This window comes from Rattus rattus, chromosome 5, assembly GCF_011064425.1.
Source record: "Rattus rattus isolate New Zealand chromosome 5, Rrattus_CSIRO_v1, whole genome shotgun sequence".
Taxonomy (NCBI): domain Eukaryota; kingdom Metazoa; phylum Chordata; class Mammalia; order Rodentia; family Muridae; genus Rattus; species Rattus rattus.
Window position 1 is genome coordinate 116,460,443 of NC_046158.1, and position 20,897 is coordinate 116,481,339.

A 20,897-nucleotide genomic window follows, 5' to 3' on the forward strand; every position below is an offset into this window, starting at 1 on the left:
CAGGGATGACCACGAATGAGTAAGATACCCGACCCACACTCAGGTCCACAGTTCTTCAAGTAGACCATGAATATTGTTTAGTCCCAGTGGTCCCTTGAACCCACGATGTTTTGCTGGAGAATGGCTCATCAGCTTGGAGGAGGTCCAAGTACTGGGCCCAAGTATCTACCAAGAATTGGTTGGTTTTCCCTCCACTTTCAAGTGGGCTCAGGAAGGGGATCTGAACCCATTCTTCTTAGTCACTGTCTTCCCTCAGGGCTAACACCTTCATTGTTTGGGGGGCACTTCTCCCAAGGCTCGGGATTTCCCACCCCAGGCTTCTGTTGGCTGGTGTACTCTTAAGCCCAGGGGCTCCTCTCCTTGCAATATGTGCACTAGTCCTTTTCAAGGTGTTTTCTGTCTCTTTTTGGTTGGAATCTCTCTTCTCTGCTTTCCCTAACCACTGTAGCCAAGATTCTCTGTAAATTTCTTTCCTGTGCTTTTCTTTTTCCATCTCCCTTTCATCTTCTTCTTTTTTCTTTCTTTGCTCCCTCTCCTCCTCTCTTCCTGTTATGGTAGACTTTTTCAGCAATCTGCACTAAATTCCTTAACAGTGTATCCTTGTAGTCCCTCTAGCCTCTGAAGCTTTTTCCTGATAGCACTACTAGCCTGGTCTATAAAAGCCATTTTCACAGTAGCTTTGTCCTCCTCCCTGCTGGGGTCATAGGGTGTATATTGGTGGAATGCCTCCATGAGCGGCACTAGAGATGCAGCAGGGGACCCATCTGATCCCTGTCTAACTTCACGTACCTTGGTCAAATTTGTGGGCCTCTGAGCGGCTGACTTGAGACCTGCCAACACAGCCTGGCAGTTGACCTTAAGGTGCTCCTACTTTCGTCTTCATTAAAGTCCCAATCAGGTTGGGCTAAAGGGAATCCTGCATCAATGACTGCTTGTTTTTCCAAGGGAACCCCTGTGCCCAAGGGTACAGTATTAGGGGAGATGACTCTCCAACTTCAGGTCCCCATGGCTCCTCTTTCCATGTAAAGGGGGTTACAGTGGTCCCAGCACTGTATGGGCCGAGGATCCCGGGGCTGGTACTGGCCCTAGCGGGGCCATAGGGGCAAGGGTAGGGGGATATGGAAGAGGAAGGTCTAGGAGAAACAGACCCGCTTTTGAAAGGTCTTGGATGATCGACATCTTCTCAGGTCCAGAACCCTCCTTACATGTTTCATTTTTCTTGATGGCCAGAACCTGCAAAGTGGGTCTTGGGAAAAGAAAGGCTTTTTAATCCATGGGGAAGGGGTCTTCCACTAGATTCTTAAGTTATTATACAGGGTACCTGGTCATACACAGTCCCTATCTAGAAATTCTCCCTTCAACTTCCCTGATGACAGGCAAGTTGAAGGTCCATGGGAGGTGAGGGGTGGGGGCTGAGGGACCATACACCAAAGACAGGACACTCTGTGGAACATAGGGTGATTAATTTGCCCCTTTTTACTACAACAGACAGGTTCTCTTCTCTTTCCTTAACTTCCTTCCAGTGTGTCACTAAGATCGGTAAATTGACTGCTCTATGTCCTGTGAGGACTCCAGAAGTCCCACACCAGTCACTGACTTCATTCTCTCCTGCACTGCCTTTCCTCTCTTGTTCTGTAGCTATTGGGGTTCCTGCTCTGTCTTTTGACATACACCCTAAGGCAATACTCACATCCCAATCCTTATTAGTTTACATGTATGAGTGTTTTGCCAGCATGGGTGTCTGTACACTACATGCCTGCCTGGTACCTGTGGAAACAAGAAAAGGTATCAGATTCCCTCAAAGTGGAGTTACAGATAGATGGCTATGAGCTGCCATGTGTGTGCTAGGAATTGAACCCAGGTCCTCTGGAAGAGCAGCCAGTTACCTTAATTGCTGAGCCATCTCTCTTGCTCCTCTCTCACTTGTAATCACAACAATGTGCCTATTATTAATTTATTTTTTTTGTCATCTATTTCTGCCAGAATCACCTTCTTTGAAATTATTTTCATCAAGAATTCTCAACAATACCAACCAACTAGCTCCCAGGGACTAAACCACTACCCAAAGAGTACACATGGACAGACTGATGGCTCCAGCTGCATATGTAGCAGAGGATGGCCTTGTTGGGCACCGATGGGAGGAGAAGCCCTTGGTCCTGCCAAGGCTTGATGCCCCAAGGTAGGGGAATGACAGGACAGGGATGTGGGAAGGGGTAGGTGGTTTGGGAGGGGGAACACCCTCATAGAAGAATGGGGAGGAGGGATGGGATAGGGAGCTTATGAATGGGGACCTGGGAAAGGAGATAACATTTGAAATGTAAATAAATAAATAAAATATCCCCCCTAAAAAAAGATTGTTATGCTATGATTTACCTTCAGAATTTGAATAATTTTCTTTAAGTATTAGAGAAGTGTTGTCTTCTACTTCCCTCCCTACCTTTTTATGCTGAGAGGGTCTTACTGCGTTGCCTAGGCAGGGTTCAAGCTCTGCCGCTAGAGCAACTGTCCTGCCAGGACCTCCTGAGGAGTTGAGACTGCAAGCTCAGCTAATTTCCAGTATTTCCTAGTAAGGATTATATAAAACTTTAGGGAACACAGATCATTTTATTAAAATATACCAACGAATTCATACAATATTTAAAACAAGAGCAGCAATGGAACATCAAGGAAGGGATCAAGTTTAACCAAAAGCTAAATGCACAGAACTACAATGGCTATCATGAGAAGTGAAGACTCCTATCCCGCCAGTGGAAAAGTACAGGTCACCCTTGTTGGAACAACTTGGAGAAGCAGCATCAGGGCAATCTCCATATTCCTGGGTGACATACTATCTTTAGTATTTGTAAACCTCCAAACTTAAATGTGAGGACATCAAAAGTGGGGTGATGTGATGATGTAAGGGCATCAAGAATTTTTATTAGTCTATAAATTTCTATTTCTATAATCTTCCTTAAGTATACAAGTATATAAGCATACTTTTACAAAGCATCTGTTCGCCTATGGAGAACAGGCCTTTGGGAGAGAACAATATGCTCTCTTAGATACCTGAACCAGTCTGTTTCATACATATATATGCTGTTCTCTTATGTTAGTTTTTATCTTCAATGACATATGAAAGATCTAAAATCAAATTGGCTGTCTCTACAGCCACCTGTAGGCCACTCAGCTTGGCAGTGAAAGAGTCTACAGTCAGGTTACTCACTGAGCCAGAAGCTGCCTGTGGAAGGCAGGTTTGTGGTGCAAAAGGATGGTAAGTGCTTCTTAGGACAGACCAGCTGAGCTCTCCCTGGCTGTTGTATAAACCACAGCCACACCGTGACAGTGGATCTGGCCAGTTACCTACAGAGGCAGAATCTGCTGGACATGACCAAAAGTGTCCATACTTCATGTCAATGAGGATTTCACCACCATCATGTTCCAAAGAGACAGCGGTGGATTCCAGAGCACTGCAAAATGCTTCAGCAGCAATGTGGAGCTCTGCCTGAGAACACCCATCATCTCTGACAATAGCTTCTGCCTCATTATGAACCTAAAGAAGACCAGTGAAAACATAATTAACATAAAAATGTTTAGAGGAATTTCAATACAGCAACATGGCTGTTCTGACAAGGGATCACCACCAAAGACCTTCTTCATCTATACGATCCAGCTAGAATACAGACTTGCCACAAATTACATATGATCTGGCTGGACATGCCCTTAGTATACACCTTTAATCCCTAACAGTGAAGGCAAAGTTAGCTTGTAGAAGGAAGCAGCCATGTTTGAAAGTGACAACTAATTAAGGGGCAGACAAAGTGGTGAAACAGAGAAATATATGACAGAATAAGTTAGAGACAGGATATGCCCGGCTCACATGAAAACAGTACAGGAATAGAGGCTATTAAGAGCTGAGAGAGAGAGAAGGGGTATGGTGTGTGTGTATGGCAGTTTTACACAGACAGGTTGAAAAAAGAACATGCTAGACAACGGCGAAGACAGAACAAGCCATAGAATGAGGAAGACCCAGACGATTAGAACATATTGCCAATGTTAGTATGAGGCCAAGCAGAGCAATTCAGACAGAAGCTGAGAGAAGCCAGATTGAACCAGTTAGCTTAGAAGATTAGATTGTACAGAGGCTAGAAGCTTCCAGGCCTAGGCCTAAGGATAGTTAGAATAGATAAAGAAATGCTCTGGGCATGGACCAAGCCACGTATTTGCATATCTTGGTTATGGCTCTCATCTCATCCCTTCATCTGAGGAAAGAAAAGCAACACTTACAAAAATGCTTCAGAAAAATAGGATACTTGAGCAAAACCTTGTTCATAAAGTTAGTGACCTTTATTACTCAGGGTTTGGCAATAATGCTGGTTGGCTTGGCTAGGCTGTGGACCTTAACATGATTGGCCAGAATAAAAGTGTATATTTTTAGTCATGTGACCAGAATGAAGGAATTGACCCTTTCATCAGCTTATTCTAAATGGCTAATCAGTGGTCACTCTTTAAATATACAAAGGGCAATTATATGACTTAAAAACAAACAAATAATGTACACCAGGGAAAATGATGAAGTACTTTTTGTATCAGCTAAATGCTTGAGATCTGTTTAAAGTTATATTGCCCTTTGATTTTGAGCATTAGAACCTCAGAAGCTGCAGAATTTCTGAATTCCCAATAACATAATGTCAGCTTCAACATGCCTTACACATAGACAATGCTCAAAGAACATGATCATTTGTTAGATTAGATTCATCGATAACCAACACAATCAATTTAGCCTCTTTTATTTATAAGCATTATTTTCTTGAAATCAACCACATTATCTGAGTTTTGAAAAACTAAATATCAAAGGTTTCTAGGATATTATTATTTGGTCACTGTCTCACAAAATAAAAATTGCTGAAAAGTCAAATAATGTATAGAGGATGTTTAGCTTACCTTGTGTCTGATATATGCAGCCAAGTGTGTTTCCACACAGCCACCTCCCAATAAAACCCATGGTTCCTTGATTGTTAACTGCAAGACATGCATTGCTGTTTGACACGTGAGCTAAGAAATAAATAAATTAAAATTGTGAGCTAAGAAATACATACATTAAAATTGGGATCCTACACTAGTACACAACCCACACCACACTCTCATAGCAACTTAAAAATGTTATGTTTGTCTTGTGTATACATAGGTCAGTATGCACATGTACTGTGGTACAAGTGTGGAGCTCAGAGGACAATTTGTGGGAGTCAGTTGTCTTCTCCCATCATGTGACTTCTGGAAATTGTATTCAGGTTATTAGGCCTGGTATTCAGTGCCTTTATTCACTCAGATATCTCAGTAGTGTAAAGGTACCGATTTTAATTTACAAAGAACAAAGTCCATGATGTAGGACTTGGAATCCACCTACCTTCAGCTCCTCCCAGGCAGTGTCATTTCTGCTGCAGAGAAGCAAGCTGCAGATGGTCGCCTCATTAGGAAGAAGATGAAAAAAATGTTTGGAGCCAAATCTTGCAGAGCGCACATCTTTCACACTTCCATAAGTAGTAGAAACTATTGGGTACAGGGAACCAATAGGCGTTGCTCCTATTTTTGTAAAGTATAAAAAAATCAACTGTATCAGCAAAGATGGGACCCTTCAAACAAATATCAACAAACCAACAAACATTAATTCCTACCTAGTATAAGGGCCCGCACCAAAGTTTATTAAAAATATGAAATATGTGAAATATAAGATAAATATGAATCTTCTTGGGTCTCTGAAATGTACATTCCACTATTTAAATGATATATTATTCCTCCTTTTTCTCCTCCATTTCTTTTTTGGCATTGCATTTTGCTAGGTAGTCCTGGCTGGCCTGGAATTCACCATGTGGACCAAGATGAACGTGCAATAATCCTCCTTTCAGCCTTTTGAATGCTGAATTACAAATGTACCTGTGGCCACCTTTGCTTGTTTGGGCTATTTTTGTTATGGATTTTGTCATAGTTACTTTTCCATTGTTGTAACCCAAAGCAATGTAAGCAAGAAAGGGTTCCCCTGGAACACAGTTCATTACGGTAGAGAAGTTAAAGAAGCATGAGCTCAAAGCAGCCATTCCTATATCAGGAACCAGAAAGATGCACGCATGCTAGTGCTTGGCTTGCCTTCTCAGCTTTATACTGTCTAAGAATTCCTGACCAGGGATAATGTTATTCATAGTGGGGCCAATAACAGTGATTAGGCAGATTGGAATTACTTATTCATTTAATTGTATGTGTATGCATATATTGGATTTTTTTATTCATATAATTGTATGCAATATGCATATGTTTATGTGTGTTGTTATCCCAGCCATGCCAAGGTTAGGCAGATGCTCTGCCACTAAGCTACATACTTATATATGTATACATTCTTTATACATTCATAAAAATGAATTCCAAATAATTATCTGCATGTTCTTAGTAACTTTGATTTTGATGGTCATTAGGTTGACAGACCTATCTGAACATCTGTTAAAAGCTATTATGTATTTTCAGGAAAAGGCACTCCAAAAAATGATTAGAGTTTTAGGAAATCCAGGCTCCTGGAAAGAGATCCCTACTTAAGAGTTAAAAAACAAAAACAAAAACAAAACCACATTAAGGACCTCATTAATTTTGAAAAAGGGTGGGAAAAGTCCTTTTTAAAAGAAGTCATTTAGCTCTCTTTAGGTCACTGCCACTCCCTTCCCTACTTTGCCTAGGAGCTTTTTGTTTTAAATGTAAATAGGTACACAAGTGCCAAAGAACAGAACACATATGTTTCACTACACTGTTCTTGACTTGTTGATTTTTACACAGATCACAAGTTAAAATATGAATAAAGGTGATTTGAATATGTGCAAAATCTCTAAGGTAGATAAGTTATATAAGAAATGTACACCAAGTTCTATAAGAAATAATACTTAACATTTGAACATCAAAACTTATAGCAATTCACTTTTTTGGAGTCCAGATTTTTTTTTTTTTTTTTTTGAGAGTTAGTCCAGGCTGTCTTTGAACTTGCTACGTAGGTGAGGGACTGAGGATCTTGATAATCCCGTCTCTTCCTCACAAGTGCTGGAATTAGGTATGTACTACCATATCCAGATAGCAGAAAACTTTAGGAGTTGGAATTTTCATTTTGTGTTCTAGGTATCTGAATTAAGTAACAACTTTGGACTAATGCAGAAAACCAGTGCCTGTTTACAAGCACTAGTACTATGGGAAAACATTCCATACTTTAATTTACAAATGCAGAATACCCATTTTACTGGGTTAAGTAAGCTGGAAACAGCCAGACTAATGCAAATTAGTAGACAATTTAGATCTGTCCTACAACATAAAAAGTGAATTCCAAATAATTATCTGCATGTTCTTAGTAACTTTCATTTTGACAGTCATTAGGCTGACAGTACCCATTTGGCATGCATGGTTTTTAGTGAACTTTAATTAGTTCAGTGGGTTGTAATTAACAAGGCAGGAGTGATAGCATGTGGTTATGACTTTATGACTAGCCCAAAACCATAGGTGGACCTTGCTCAACAAAAGGCAACCATTGCAATCAATATGAATGTAACTGATAATTTCTGATGGTTTGTCAGTGCAGTTATAGGGACATTGATTTGAGAAGTGACTCACATCAGGAACTCTTCAACTTACTTTTGTCCTAACTATGTATGTGTGCTTTGCCTGCTGGCTTTGTGACTGTTATTCCAAGTATCAACTCACCAAATAATTTTAAAGGTCTGAGGGCCAGGGTATTAGTAGCCTTGACAGTAACAGGTGCCTTTTGATCTCAAGAACCCAGCTACAGATGTTCTTGGTAAACGTCTTGATATATATACTACCCCTCGTCCCCAATTAGGAACTTTGGGCATAAGTACAGAAATTTCTTAGAATTATGATAAAAGTGAAGAAAACGAAGTATTCCAGCCAGAAAAATCATCTCCTGAATGTAACAGGATTTAAAAACTCTGTGAATTTTAAATTTGTGTGTACAACATTAAAGACCTTATAATTATGTTAGACTTCTCAAATGCCTATAAAATAGCTGAGGGTTAGATTACAGCAGACCATACCTGAGGTTGGAAACGGCCACCACCTTTCAAATTTTTAGTAAAAAGGTAATGGGACGTTTTCTCAGAAACAATTTTTGCCTCCAGAAATGAGACAAATGCTGTAAGGTTGGTGGCTTCTAAAAAATTTTAAAGTATTAACAGTGACATAAACCAAACCTCTTTGCTCAGAAAGGGCAATACATTAACTGTAATGGGCAAAAGCCAGGAGAACTTTTTACCTGTCACTTTGCTCAGAGGTTCCATCAGAGTCACTCCAACTCTGTCGATGGCAATAATTTGATGTTCACTGAGGAACTGTTTCAAAGATGGGTGTATGACTTTTTGGCACAGGACAAGATCTACATGGTCACTGACTAGCTGTCTTCCTAGATTAAGCAACTGCTCTAAAACTGCATTCTCAAGGGACACTTGGTAATGGACCACCAAGGTTCCTTCTCCAGCATTAGAAAAATCTCCAGATAAAGATGCACAGAAGAGTGCCACCCTAAGGGCACTTGACTTCTGGGTGGGTAATAATCTCCTTAATTGAACTTCTGATGCTTCAATAAGAAGTCCAGGTAATACAGTAGAATCTGTTACTCGTTGGCCCTTTAAGGGAACAATTATACTCTTCCCTAAAACCATTCGCTCTTCTGCACTTTCTGGAATTGTAAGCAAAAAAGCTTTCAAAATCAAAGCACCTATGTGATCTATTTCCTTTCTGGTAAGCATGCAGGCTGGTTTGCTGGTTAAGATACTGTGTACCAAGTTGAGGAAGATATGTGTACTTCTGAAGTCAACTGGGATTCGACAACTACAGGCTTCAGACTTGAGATAACTGGTACTGAGACCCAAGAGGTATTTATTTAATTTAATAGCAGTTGTGGGTGTCAAACCTATTCTCTGAATATTTTCAATCAAGTTGCAGCACAGAATGGCTGTGAATAAGCCGCAGTCACTGAAGCAGCACACGTGATTCTGCACAGATGATGTTAGGACCTTTAATATGGGATGGGTGACCGAAAGGTTTCGAAGCAGGGATGAGGACTGTGAAGTTGTACACACACAGCCTCCTAATCCATTGTGCAGCTGCTTTAGCCTCCCTGAAGGGCCATAGCATGAGGCTATGATTCCTTTCAAGACAGAAAGTGTAGACCTGACTCTCTCACTTGTCAATGGTTCGGTTTTACACAATGATGGCTTCTTAGCTTCTAAACGAGACATCCTGCTTCAGGTGTAAGTTGTGAAGGCACCTTTAGTTTGTTCACAAGTTTTTCGTTTTATTTTAATGTCAAGTATTTGAACATTAAAGACTATTCTCCAGGTATGAAGGTCTGTACATGCAGCATTACCAGCTACAAAATCAAGTGGTTTTCAGACAATAACCGCATAGATGAATTTAAAGACATTAATAATTCCAAGTATTTATTTTGCTTCATTCTTCAATATTCCTTTGTTTGTCTCTGGACTGAGACCTCACAGACTCTTTCGCAGCTCTCTGTATTAAGTACGTTCCAAGATGGACGCCTACAAAAGTCACCCCAGCCACAAGAAGCCAGTTCTTTCTAATCCAACTGGGGTTTTTCATTTCTTCTTTTATTATCAAGTTCAGATTCAGTTGCTTCTTTCTATAAGAAATTAAAAATTTTAGAATAATTCCAAAATATTTTATAGGCAGTAAGTTTAATAATTTTAATACTCTGCTCCATTTTAGAAAGAGAATTTTAACTGTCAGAAGCATACTGGAAGTGAGAAAGGGAACCCAATGGACTTAATACTCCTTTGCTTCTAGAAAAAATGGCACATTAGAAATCTAAGGCTTTTCCACCTTGTTAGTGTTCATGATACTAGAACACTAGGTGTTCTGCACAATGCCAGAAGAGTAAACACCAACCCAGCTACAAACCCTTTGACATACAATACTGTCCTGCCTGAATTATTGCTGGTATACTAGTGGTACAAACACTGTAAGATTGGATTTCATAAAACGGAACCCATGCCTAACACTGCAAAGTGGTCATAACCTGAAAATAGATACTGAACCTAGAGGAAAACCCTTATAGACTCACAAGTGGAAAATGTGCAGAGAATGATACACCTTGGTACACTCAATCCTAAACAGGAAATCTTCATCAAACTCCTTCCCTTTAGGGCTTAGGGAACCACATGGAAGAGGAAGTAGAAAGATTGTAAGAGCTAGAGATGATGGATGACTCCAAGAAAAATATCTCCCAGACATAATAGTACTGGTATCCACATAAACTCATAGCAACTGTGGCAGTTTACACAGGGCCTGCACAGGTCCAAAATAAATGGGGTTCCAGCACGAAGAAGAAGTAGACATAAGCTCCCATTCCCAACCTAGAAGCTATCTCCAACTGACAACTGCTTTTAAAGGAAAAACTAGATTTTCTGAGAGCTCCACAAACCACATGGCTAGCAGATGGCCAACAGAAAAAGAATTCATTAGTGTGTGTGTTTTGTCTCACATTGCATTTTAAAAAACTTTACTGATCTTTTATTTTATGGTCTCTTACTTCATGTTTTTCTGGGTTTTGTTTGTATATGTTTTTGCATGTATGTTTCTTGTTCTTTGTTTAATTTTATTCTTTTTTCCTGTTTGTTTTGAGAGAAAGCCTTGAGTTGGAAGAGTGGGGAGTTAAGGAGGATGTGGGAGAGAAGGGAGGGGAAACCATGATCATAACATATTGTATTAAAAATTATTTTTCAATTAGGAAAAACCCCACCAACAACCAAAAAAACCAAACCTAAGGCCTTGTTCTCCCGGGACCTTAAAGACAAACAAACAAACAAAACCCACCATTTTTTAAATTTCTTTATTTAGTGTAATTAAAAAAAAAATCATTGTTTGGCTTTGAAACTATGCTTCAACACGAATGTATTTAGATCAAATCATGCTTATACATAACATGACAGCAAGATAGCTATGATAATTAGTTTTAACTGTTAGCTGACAGATTCTAGGGTCACCGTGAAGGGAAACTCAATGGGGCAATTACTCAATTAGTGAGAGACCTGTAGTGTAGGTGGTAAGGAGAGAATTCTAGAAAAAAAAAAAATTACACATACACACACACTCACACTGTGTGTGTGTGTGTGTGTGTGTGTGTGTGTGTGTGTGTATAACAGGCACTAGTGTTCTGTGCTCTTGACTATGGACAGAAGGCTAGGCACTTTAAGTTCCTGCCATTTGCTTTCCCACAATAAAGAACTGTAGCTTGAAATTGTAAGCACCCCCCACCCCCAAATCGCTTCCCCTTAATTTTGTTAGGATATTTTGTTAAAGCAACAGGAAAAGAAACTAAATCAGTAGCTGCTAGTAGTATTCCTACTGCATAAACTCATTAGCACAGTCTGCATTTAGTTGAATCAATCTGCAATACAACTGTATTAGTATACAAATTATGCTTGAATGACTTGGTTAAAGTTAGAGTTAAGTTTTAGTTTTATCTACTAGTCAATCATAAGTCCCTAGTTAACTAATGCTCTCCAAAAATGTTGTTCAATGCCAATAGATACAAAATTCCTAAAGAATGTCCTAGATGATCAAGAGAAAAGGGGATCATGACCTGTCCGATTCTGAGCACCACACATTCAGGTGGAGAAGCACATATGCAGTAGCAGTCTATGCAAGCATAAGCCAGTAAACTTCATGCTGTGAGGCATGAAATCCTGACAACTTATCAAGGTCAAGATTTGAGAATTATTTCAATGGTTACTTTCGATTCAGCAAAATCTTAACAATAGAAATTATTTTTAATAAAATCATGTTCCTATTTTTTTTTTGAGACAGGGTCCCATGTAGCTCAGGCCATCCTCAAATGTCCTATGTAGTCAAGGGTGACATTTAACTCCTGACCCTCTTGCCTTCTCCTCACAGATATGAGAATTACTGTAAGTACCATCCCACCCACTCTAATCTAATAATGTGGTTTACCATTCCAAAAGTTAGCATCAAATGTATGCTCCTGACTTTTCCTGAATACATGTCTGGTGGATGGTTTTTTTTTCCTTCAGCTATAGATGACTGAAAGTTTCAATAAAACTTTGCCTTCTAAATCAAGAGAATTAATGTAAAATATTACTAGAAATATGACTGCAGACAACTTTCTCCTACAGAGATTAGGGCTCTTTGTAAAAAAGACTCATTTTAGGTCTGAGGCAAAAAAATATTCAAGCTGAGCTTTCCCCTAAGCATACTACCAAAGAGTATCCAGGTAATGTCAAATCCAACAACATGACTACCAACCCAGAAAGATACAAGAAGGGAAACTGACCACTGCAAAAATGGTGATGGAGTACACGCACCACAAGTGAAACTGACACCAAATACCCAAATCGCCAACTTAGGCATTTGAAAGGCAGTTAGCATGCTCCTTTACCTTTCTCGATAAATGTGTGCATCTGAAAGGCAGTTAGCATGCTCTTTTACCTTTCTGTATAAATGTGTGCATTTGAAAGGCAGTTAGCATGCTCCTTTACCTTTCTGTATAAATGTGTGCATTTGAAAGGCAGTTAGCATGCTCCTTTACCTTTCTGTATAAATGTGTGCATTTGAAAGGCAGTTAGCATGCTCCTTTACCTTTCTGGATAAATGTGTGCATTTGAAAGGCAGTTAGCATGCTCCTTTACCTTTCTGGATAAATGTGTGCATTTGAAAGGCAGTTAGCTAAATGCTCCTCTACCTTTCTGGATAAATGCATTCTGGGTCAGTGACTAATTGAGGAGGTAAAATTGAAGCAGGGAAGAAATAGTACAGAATTTGAGCAGCATAAGTGGGTACCCCAGTGACAAGATGGACTGGACCATCACAATAGTCGGTAAATTAAGCCCATGGACCACAGTACTCCATAGCCTATTTTGTAAATCGGCGTACTGTAAGGGAAACGAGCTCCTTCATCTATATTATCAGTGTATACAGAGCTCAACAGAAACTTTACATTCATAGGCAGCAGGAAGTACAGGTGTGGGCTACTACACCCTGCCCTTTAATAAACAAAAGTTAGTATATATCACAATCAGCACAACTCTCAGAAAGAAAGGCATTTCTATAGAGAAACTAAAGTTTAGGATTAAGTGGAAAAAGTATTTCCAATTGCCTCAAGTCAATTAAAACCAGGTTTTGCTGCTAAAGGAGTTTGACAAATGCTTAGCTGTTCTTTGTTACTTTGTTCCCCCCAACCCCCAACCTAGTTTCACCCTGTAACACTGGATAGGATAGAGGGGAGAAGGGGAGAGAAGGAGAGGGAGAGGGAGAAGAAGAGGGAGAGGGAGAGGGAGAAGGAGAGAGAGAGAGAGATCCCTGAATCTAATTTCTTTCCTTTTGTTTCTTCTTTCAGCATGAACACGAACAAACTGCAGACACCCCCCTTACCCACAGAGAACCATCAACCCCACCTTCTGGGACCCTAGCATTTATATGCTCTCTGAGAAGTTCCCAGAATTCCAAACATCACACACTTGCAGAATCCATCTGCAGCTGGCAAAACCACGCCTCTGCTAGCATAAGAGGCAAATCATAGCTGCTGCAGGACAGTCAGAAGCAGCCCCCTATCTCCACACCTAAAATTCAAACAAATGTTTTGCTTTTTAAAACTTTTCTAATTTTGGAATTATGAATGAAGGATTAGGCTTGAATTATATAATCACATCCTCTTGAATTCAGTGATTTCTATTCATAGAAGATAATTTTGAACTACAACTATGCCTATTTTTATCTTAAAAAATCATGGGCTATTTTGTTAAGATATGTATATATCTTAACAAAAACAGTAACTTTTCAGTTTGGTCTTTTTCTTTCCAGAGCACTAAAAAATAAGTTCCAATCCTGGGAAATAACACGTGGTTGACCAGATTTAATGGAACTTACCTGAAAACTGCAAGCTTGCTCCTTCTCCTAGGGTTGGCTCTTTGGTGGACTTGCAAGCCCCAGACTATCCAGCTCAGTGGTATCGTCCTTAGGAATTTGGAAGACAGGGCTGCTTTTGATTTTGTGCCACCCCAAATGTATGAACCCAATTAAAGGTACCATAACAATCAGAACTTTGTACTCTCTCCAGAGATTCTGAAAGCTCATAGTCTGTAGACATCAGTACACCTAAGAAAAGATTAAAGAGGAAAATTAAAATTAAACCAACCCCAAAACATAAATGGTCTCAAATCATGCCAACAAACACAAATAGTATATATAGTATATTTCAATACAAATTCACTTATAGGTTGGAGAGATGGCTCAGTAGTTAAAAGCCCTTGCTGTTCTTGCAAAGGACCTGGGTTTGGTACCCAGCAACCACAAAAACAGCTTACAGCCACCTGTAACTCCAATTCCAGGGGATATAAGAGGACTCTGTTGGCATCAAGAACACATGCAGTGGGCAGACATAGAATTAAGACAACTACTAATACACATAGTTAAAATATAATTGACTATAAACATATTTTTCAAACTGGGCAGTGATGGTACACACTTTTAATCCCAGCACTTAGGAGGCAGAGGCAGGTGAATCTGAGTTGGAGGCCAGCCTAGAATACTAGTGAGTTCTAGGACAGTCAGGGATATACAGAGAAAAAAAATGAAAACAAAGCAAGAAAAGAAAGATAGTTTCTGAAAATGAAGAATAAGCTTCTGCTTGGGAGCGCTGACCTAGAATTTCCACAGTGTGATAAAGATGAACTCCTCAGAGTGTGTGGGGACATTTGTCACAGAGGTAAAGGAGCCTAATGCATTACATTTCCTGCTCTGAGCCTGTCATTGATTCCAGGGGTTGACCATGGTCTCATGCTCCCTGTCCTAAATCAGGGCACAAGTGTCTACGTATCATCCATTCTGCTTAGATTAGCTACACTAACTTTAGAACATTGCCTGGATGGACAGATGTACCTCCACCTTGTTACAGTCTTTTGGGGAACCACCCATATGGGCCACCAAAGGACAACAATGAGATACATACATTAGACCACGAGTATTTTTAAAATCTATTTCTTTTCTCTGCATTAAGAGATTTTATCTTTCCAATTTTCCAGTAAGGCTTTAGTCAGGTTTTCTGTGATTTTTACATTCCCAAGCTAAAAGAAAATGCCTTGGTGGCAGAAATGACAGTAAAGTGGAAAGAGAAAAGGCAATTATGTGACCTAGAAAATCCCAAACACTTGGGTTCTAGATATTGGATTACTTGGTTTCTACAACAGTGCCAGTTAAAACAATTGTTTTGTTATTTTCTACTAACGTTTGAATACAGGTTTTGTTTTTTGTTTTTTTTTTTTTTTTTAAGAGATTCTTATTTTGCCTATGCGGTCTCCTGGGCGCCACCTGCTGGTATCCTGAGTAGTGTGAAGTGTTCATTCTGCTTAGACTATATGAAAAGCAAAGCACTGCTGACGAGAACATTGAGAACACCGGCTGGGTGCTAGAATGAATTGACCCAGCTCCTGTGCTTGGGATGTCTGACATTCACTACTACTTTGTCTTTAATGAGAATGTTGACGTCGGATAGTTGTGAATTCCAATCATTGACCTGAACGGCTCTTTTAAAAATACCGCCCTCATAAAAACAGTTTCTTTGATTTTCAATTTAAGCAACAGTTCAAGTTTGGTCTTTAGTGTAGACACTAGGCACAACTGAAAAATAGTTTTCATCATAAAGAAAGAACCTTTGAAGAGAGAGTCATGCCTAACTGGACTTAAGCATTGTGCAACATATGGTGCTTATATGTACAGTTCTAAAGGAAAGGAATCCATAGTGTACTTGCCTAACCTGTCCAGCATGGCAGAGAATGATGATTTGCCCTTTACCCACATTTTCTAGGTATCTACCCTACAATGGCACCAATTCTGTTAGACTTTTCTAGCCTTATAAAACACACATACACCAAATTAAAACTAAACTTCTACTCCTGATGAACCAATGGTTTGCAGTCGAGTTCTATAGTTTCCACTCTGCACAATCTTACTGCTTTCCTCACTCACCACTCAAGGATAGCTCGATCAACATCTAAGTCGGGGAAATCTATCTATTGTCAATAAAGGTAATTAAAACCAAACAATACTGAGCGTGTCACTAACTATAAAGTTCAAAATACAACTGCTTAGTGGCTGAGACGCACCGACCTACAGCAGTCCGTGGTTCACTAGAAAGGACACAGTGATTTAGCGCTGTCTCAGGTTCCATTTCACTGATTTTTTATCATCTAATATTATATCTGAATTATAATTACCCTGACTGTCATCTGTTTTCAGCAGTAGTGTGGGGAGAGGGATGGAAACCATGCAGAGTATTCAGGATTAGATGTCCAGTTGCATGGCCCTCGGTGTGACAGCAGGGCTTTTTATCTGTCCCTTGTCTGCTTTAAAACTTCAAAAGGCCAATTTCTACCCTTCATCCTTTTTGAGATACTTCATTATTCTACGTTTGTATGGGGTATTAATACTCTCTACTTCTTATCCATACTGTAAAAATGCGCTTGCTCTAGCTCTCATCTTAACCTTCCTTCCATCTAGAATAGGTAAGCGGTACTTCTGTTACCTATGGTCCAGTCTCATTTGCTACCACAGTGTCAGTTCCAACACTATCGGTCCCCTCTTCCATGCCAATCTATCACCCTTAAAGGTCATCTTCCTCTGCACAGTTGTGACCATTTTCTCCACTATCAAGAACCAAGGGCTATAATCCCAGGACTAGGAATTGCAAGAGAATCACTGAGAAGATTGCACTGTTCAAGGTTATTCATCCTTCAGCAAAATAGCAAATACTTAGATGACATGAAACTGTCTCAAAACTAATAAAAACAACAAAAACCAAACCAATCTGAGTCCTCGTCATCATCATCAACAACAACAGTAAGAACAACAAACCCTCTTTCCTTCCATACTGCTATTACACCTGTATTTTATTTTGTGGGGAAAAAAAATGAGAAAAAAAGAAAAAGGAGGCTGTAGAAATAGAGCTCTTGCAGAAGACCTGAATTTAGTTCCCAGCACCCGCATCAGGTGACTCACAGCCATCTGCAACTCTAATTCCACAGGATCGAACAATACCTTCAGGCCTTCAAGGGCACCTGCAACTCAGTGCACATTAACCCAACAAGGAGACAAACAACTATACATAATTAAAATTAAAATAAGATTAAAAATATCTTATACTAAGCTATAATGTATTATGTCTTTTCACTTACTCTTTAAGACTATTCACATCCTGTCATTTCAGACAATCTTCTCAAGACATAGTCTAAATACTTATGAGCTCTAAATGACTTTCTTGTTTTGTGGTCTCATCAGTAGTATTAGTCACCTGGGAACTTAGGAGAAATGTAAATTCTCAGGCTTCCTGACTACTGAAGCCAAAACTCCAGGCTAGTGTCCATACCATTCTCAGGAAGCCCTGAAGCGGAGTTTGAAAGCGACTGCTTCAGTAACCTCCAAAAGCCCTATACTTCCCACTTACATTAGGAAACGGGAACCACGTTTCTGTGTGTTCTGAAGACTTCCAGGACAGTTTTGATGACCGGGTAAAAGTTAATCCTTTATTACAGCATACAAAGGCCATTCAGATTTAGGTTTTTCCAACTAGTTTTCGGAAACTAGAGTAAATCTGGTTAATTAGGCTGAGTCATAAAGCAGTGACTTAAAGGAATGAGCTGCAGAGTCCTATTGCCTGGACTTCAAATCTCCCCTCAATCCTCTTTGCAACTGTGCTGCCTTAGCTGAGTCACGGCAATAGGACTAATGACTTCCATATACAATAAACATACAGGAAGCAGCCTCGACTCAGTGACAGGTAACTACTGGTACTGTTCTTCCATCATCTGAAAAGGGACAATGTGTTTTTCCCTTGCGACCTCCCCCTCCCCCATGTAGGATGATGTCACAGGTGAGGCAGGTACAGGATAGAAGGAGGCCTGTCATTGGAGGAGAAGGAAGGATGGGTGGGAGAGAAGTTTGAAGGAAGAGGAGGAGACTGGAACAGAGACAGAAGACGGAGAGAGGGGAGAAGCTGTGGCAGGACAAGAGGGCAGGTGATGTTAAGATTCCGCTCTGTTTATTTACAGGTTGTTATTAATGTTCTTAAGGGTGGATGGTACCGGGCTTTGTATGTTTAAGTGGGCAATTATATCTTACCAATTGGATCTAAGATTATTGTGTTGTGTGTTCCTTTATGTGAGGGTTTGAGTGTAGGAAAGTGTGCGGCTGGGATGTGTTTCCACCATGATATCTAGCAGATATCTTGGGGCACCGAGGTACAGAGCTAGCGGGGTAAAAGGCACCGTTACTCTTAATTATTTTTATATTTTTACAACAACACACCCGCCCCCACACTTTTTAAAATTTGTTGTTGTTGAGATTATGTATGAGACACAGTCACATGTAATCTATGCTGGCCTCCAATTCATTATGCCAGACAAGAAAACAAAAGTAAAATATCCAGATTCTCAAGAAACAGGTTTTGTGGTCTGGGGGGGCCCCCTGTTTGAGTGTATATATGGTGCTACGAAGTAGCTACCATTCAAGTCAGAAAGAAGGAAACTTCTAAGGCATAGAAAAGCTGAAAAGACAGAATGGATGTCTGGATGTTATGCTTGTCTGATGACAGTTAATAAAGAGTTGCCAAGTGGTCAGATGTGTGAGTTTTTGGATACATGATCTGCACATACAGGAATGTTAGGCATAACAGAAGCTTTGAGCAACATGACAATCAACTTTAACCTCTGTTACAATCTTGCTATCTTCAGAAAATTAGTTCCTGCCTCAATCTCATGACCTATCACATTATAAAGATTTTTCTGCGTGTTTATAACACTACAGTGCAGGACACTTTTTAGCTCTTACTGCTATATATGCGTGATTTCTAATACACAGAAGTAGGCACCTCCAGAAACGCCTGCTTGGGTGATAATATAGCTAATCTTTTGCTTGTAGCTTACAAAATTAGAAAAGTACTGTATTGATCCAAACAACTCTAATGTTCCTAACAATTTTCTCTTGAGGTGTGAGTGGAGTTACTTTTATTCAAATGCTCATATTCTGTCCACACACGCTGCCAATATTGTTAGACTAAGGAAACTACCAAGGTGAGTAAGGAAAGGTGCTTGTTCTGTTCTTCAAGACCAAATATGGAAGGGGGTGATCTTAATGATCCACAACTGAACACTGTAGAGGAACAAAAGTAAAATAACTGATTCAAGCCTTCAGTCATTTTCAAAATCACCCTTCTCTATTTCCTCTGAATTGCAATGTTTTTTAGTCAATATTCTTAACGTTTAGTTAACAGCCATTACCAAAGGGGGCGTGGCAGCCAATCATTTTGTTTCTTTGCTTTATTCTCATTGCAGAACAGAAACTAGAGAATCTGGGCTTCCTTAGTTCTTCACAGGGTGGCTCATGACAGAAGATGAGTAGGGGTAACTTCTATTTCATAGAGAGAACATTTTTGTATTCTAGACTGCAGACTCTCCATACTTTGATAATTTATCACAATATGAACCAGTAAATAACAATAACAAACGACTTCCAGACCACCTCACATACAAACTGTTAGTAGTTGCTTAGTTGGGGTAATCTCTCCATGGCAGGTGGTACCACTAACCAGACTGTGTTTGATGCAGTGTCTGGGTCTAGATGTTCAGAGAATGAGGGGAAAATGAAAGAAATGATGAGAGATACATAAATCTCAGAAAGTGGCTGACTACCTCACCAGAGAGTAAAGCAGACAGAATGGCAACTGTCTTTTGGCTTGCCTTGAGTAGTTTAGGCTGCATCAACTCTCCGCTTTCTCTTTAGAGATGCCAGCAACTCTACATAAAGTGCACCTTAAAGATATTTCCGGTTCCTGTAGCATTATGGGCCTGGGATTTCAGTCACAGGTCTTGTGCTCAGCTCTTTTTTGGGGTGTCACTTATCCGAATTTGCTCAGAACGTTCCATCGAAAACTCAACTTTCCTCTGAATTTGACTATTTTTTAGAACTTATCACTAGACTACAAGCTCCCGGTGGGAAGAACCTTGAAAGTCTATGTCACTGATGGGTCAAACAGTGTCACACATACAGTAAATGACAAGAAAGCAGACAACAATAGCAACAACAATACAAAAAAAAAACCAACCCACTTTTCTTCTGAGACATCAAAAGGATCCTGGAATATGACCACAACCTCAGGGGTTCCTCTCATGTCAGATGTGCTTGGACTTCTACAAGGTAGTCAAAAGCCCGAGTACTGTTGACACTTTCTCAAAGTTGGCACGATCATGCTGCCAGCAGCTCTATGCTCTACTTTCCTGTTTCGGAAGGCCCCCCACGACCTGACAGTCCCCGGTATACCTCTCCCGGTGAAGGAGATAGAGCACAGTTACAGGTGCAAGGCGACCAAGCGGTGACCCCCAATTCTTTCCTAGAAAAGCTTCTCCATTCAGTTTACTGTGCAGGTGAGTTTGAGTTTGAGAAAGCTCTACTCCAACTCTCCTCGTCACCCACACTTATCCCCCAATCAGACAGTCGCATCCTGAAGTTACTTTGAAAGCAGGCCTTGGACCAAGCTAGGTGCCTCTGTATCCCCGCCCCCAAATACCCTTGGTCACGGCCACTCGCGACCTTCCCATGTGGGGACGCAGCAGGGCCACAGGGGGCTTCTTCACCGGCGGCTTGAACCCTCTCACCTGCCCACCAGCAGCTGCACCTCGCGGCCAGGCCGCCTTCGCCACCAAAGGCCAGAAACCGCTCTAGCACAGCAACCAACCATTCACCGGAGCGCCACCACCTTTGCCCTGCGCGGCGGGAAGGCGCATGCGCAACTCCACGCGCACCCCCCACTTCCGGGGTTTGCCTGCAGCTCCCGCAAAGAAAAGCTGCGGCCG

The 20,897-nt window shown here is 40.4% G+C and overlaps 1 protein-coding gene across 1 annotated transcript; it reads right to left on the minus strand.

Moving 5' to 3' along the window:
• Positions 1-2,584: 2,584 nt before the first annotated feature.
• Mkks (McKusick-Kaufman syndrome) lies at positions 2,585-20,854 on the minus strand. Its single transcript, XM_032904293.1, has 6 exons — positions 20,700-20,854; positions 13,924-14,151; positions 8,273-9,661; positions 5,384-5,559; positions 4,921-5,031; positions 2,585-3,529 (listed from the first exon to the last, which is right to left on the minus strand). Exons 3-6 carry the CDS (start codon positions 9,255-9,257, stop codon positions 3,089-3,091), a joined length of 1,713 nt encoding a protein of 570 aa, XP_032760184.1. The 5' UTR covers positions 9,258-9,661; positions 13,924-14,151; positions 20,700-20,854; the 3' UTR covers positions 2,585-3,088.
• Positions 20,855-20,897: the final 43 nt, after the last annotated feature.

Excerpts from the sequence above, each read along its gene's own strand:
- Mkks (XM_032904293.1), bottom strand. The coding sequence starts at position 9,257 with ATGTCTCGTTTAGAAGCTAAGAAGCCATCATTGTGTAAAACCGAACCA. Across the intron at positions 5,560-8,272 it reads ACCTCTGAGCAAAGTGACAG|GAGCAACGCCTATTGGTTCC; the intron begins GTAAAAAGTTCT and ends TTACAAAAATAG. Across the intron at positions 3,530-4,920 it reads CTGCATATATCAGACACAAG|GTTCATAATGAGGCAGAAGC; the intron begins GTAAGCTAAACA and ends GGTCTTCTTTAG.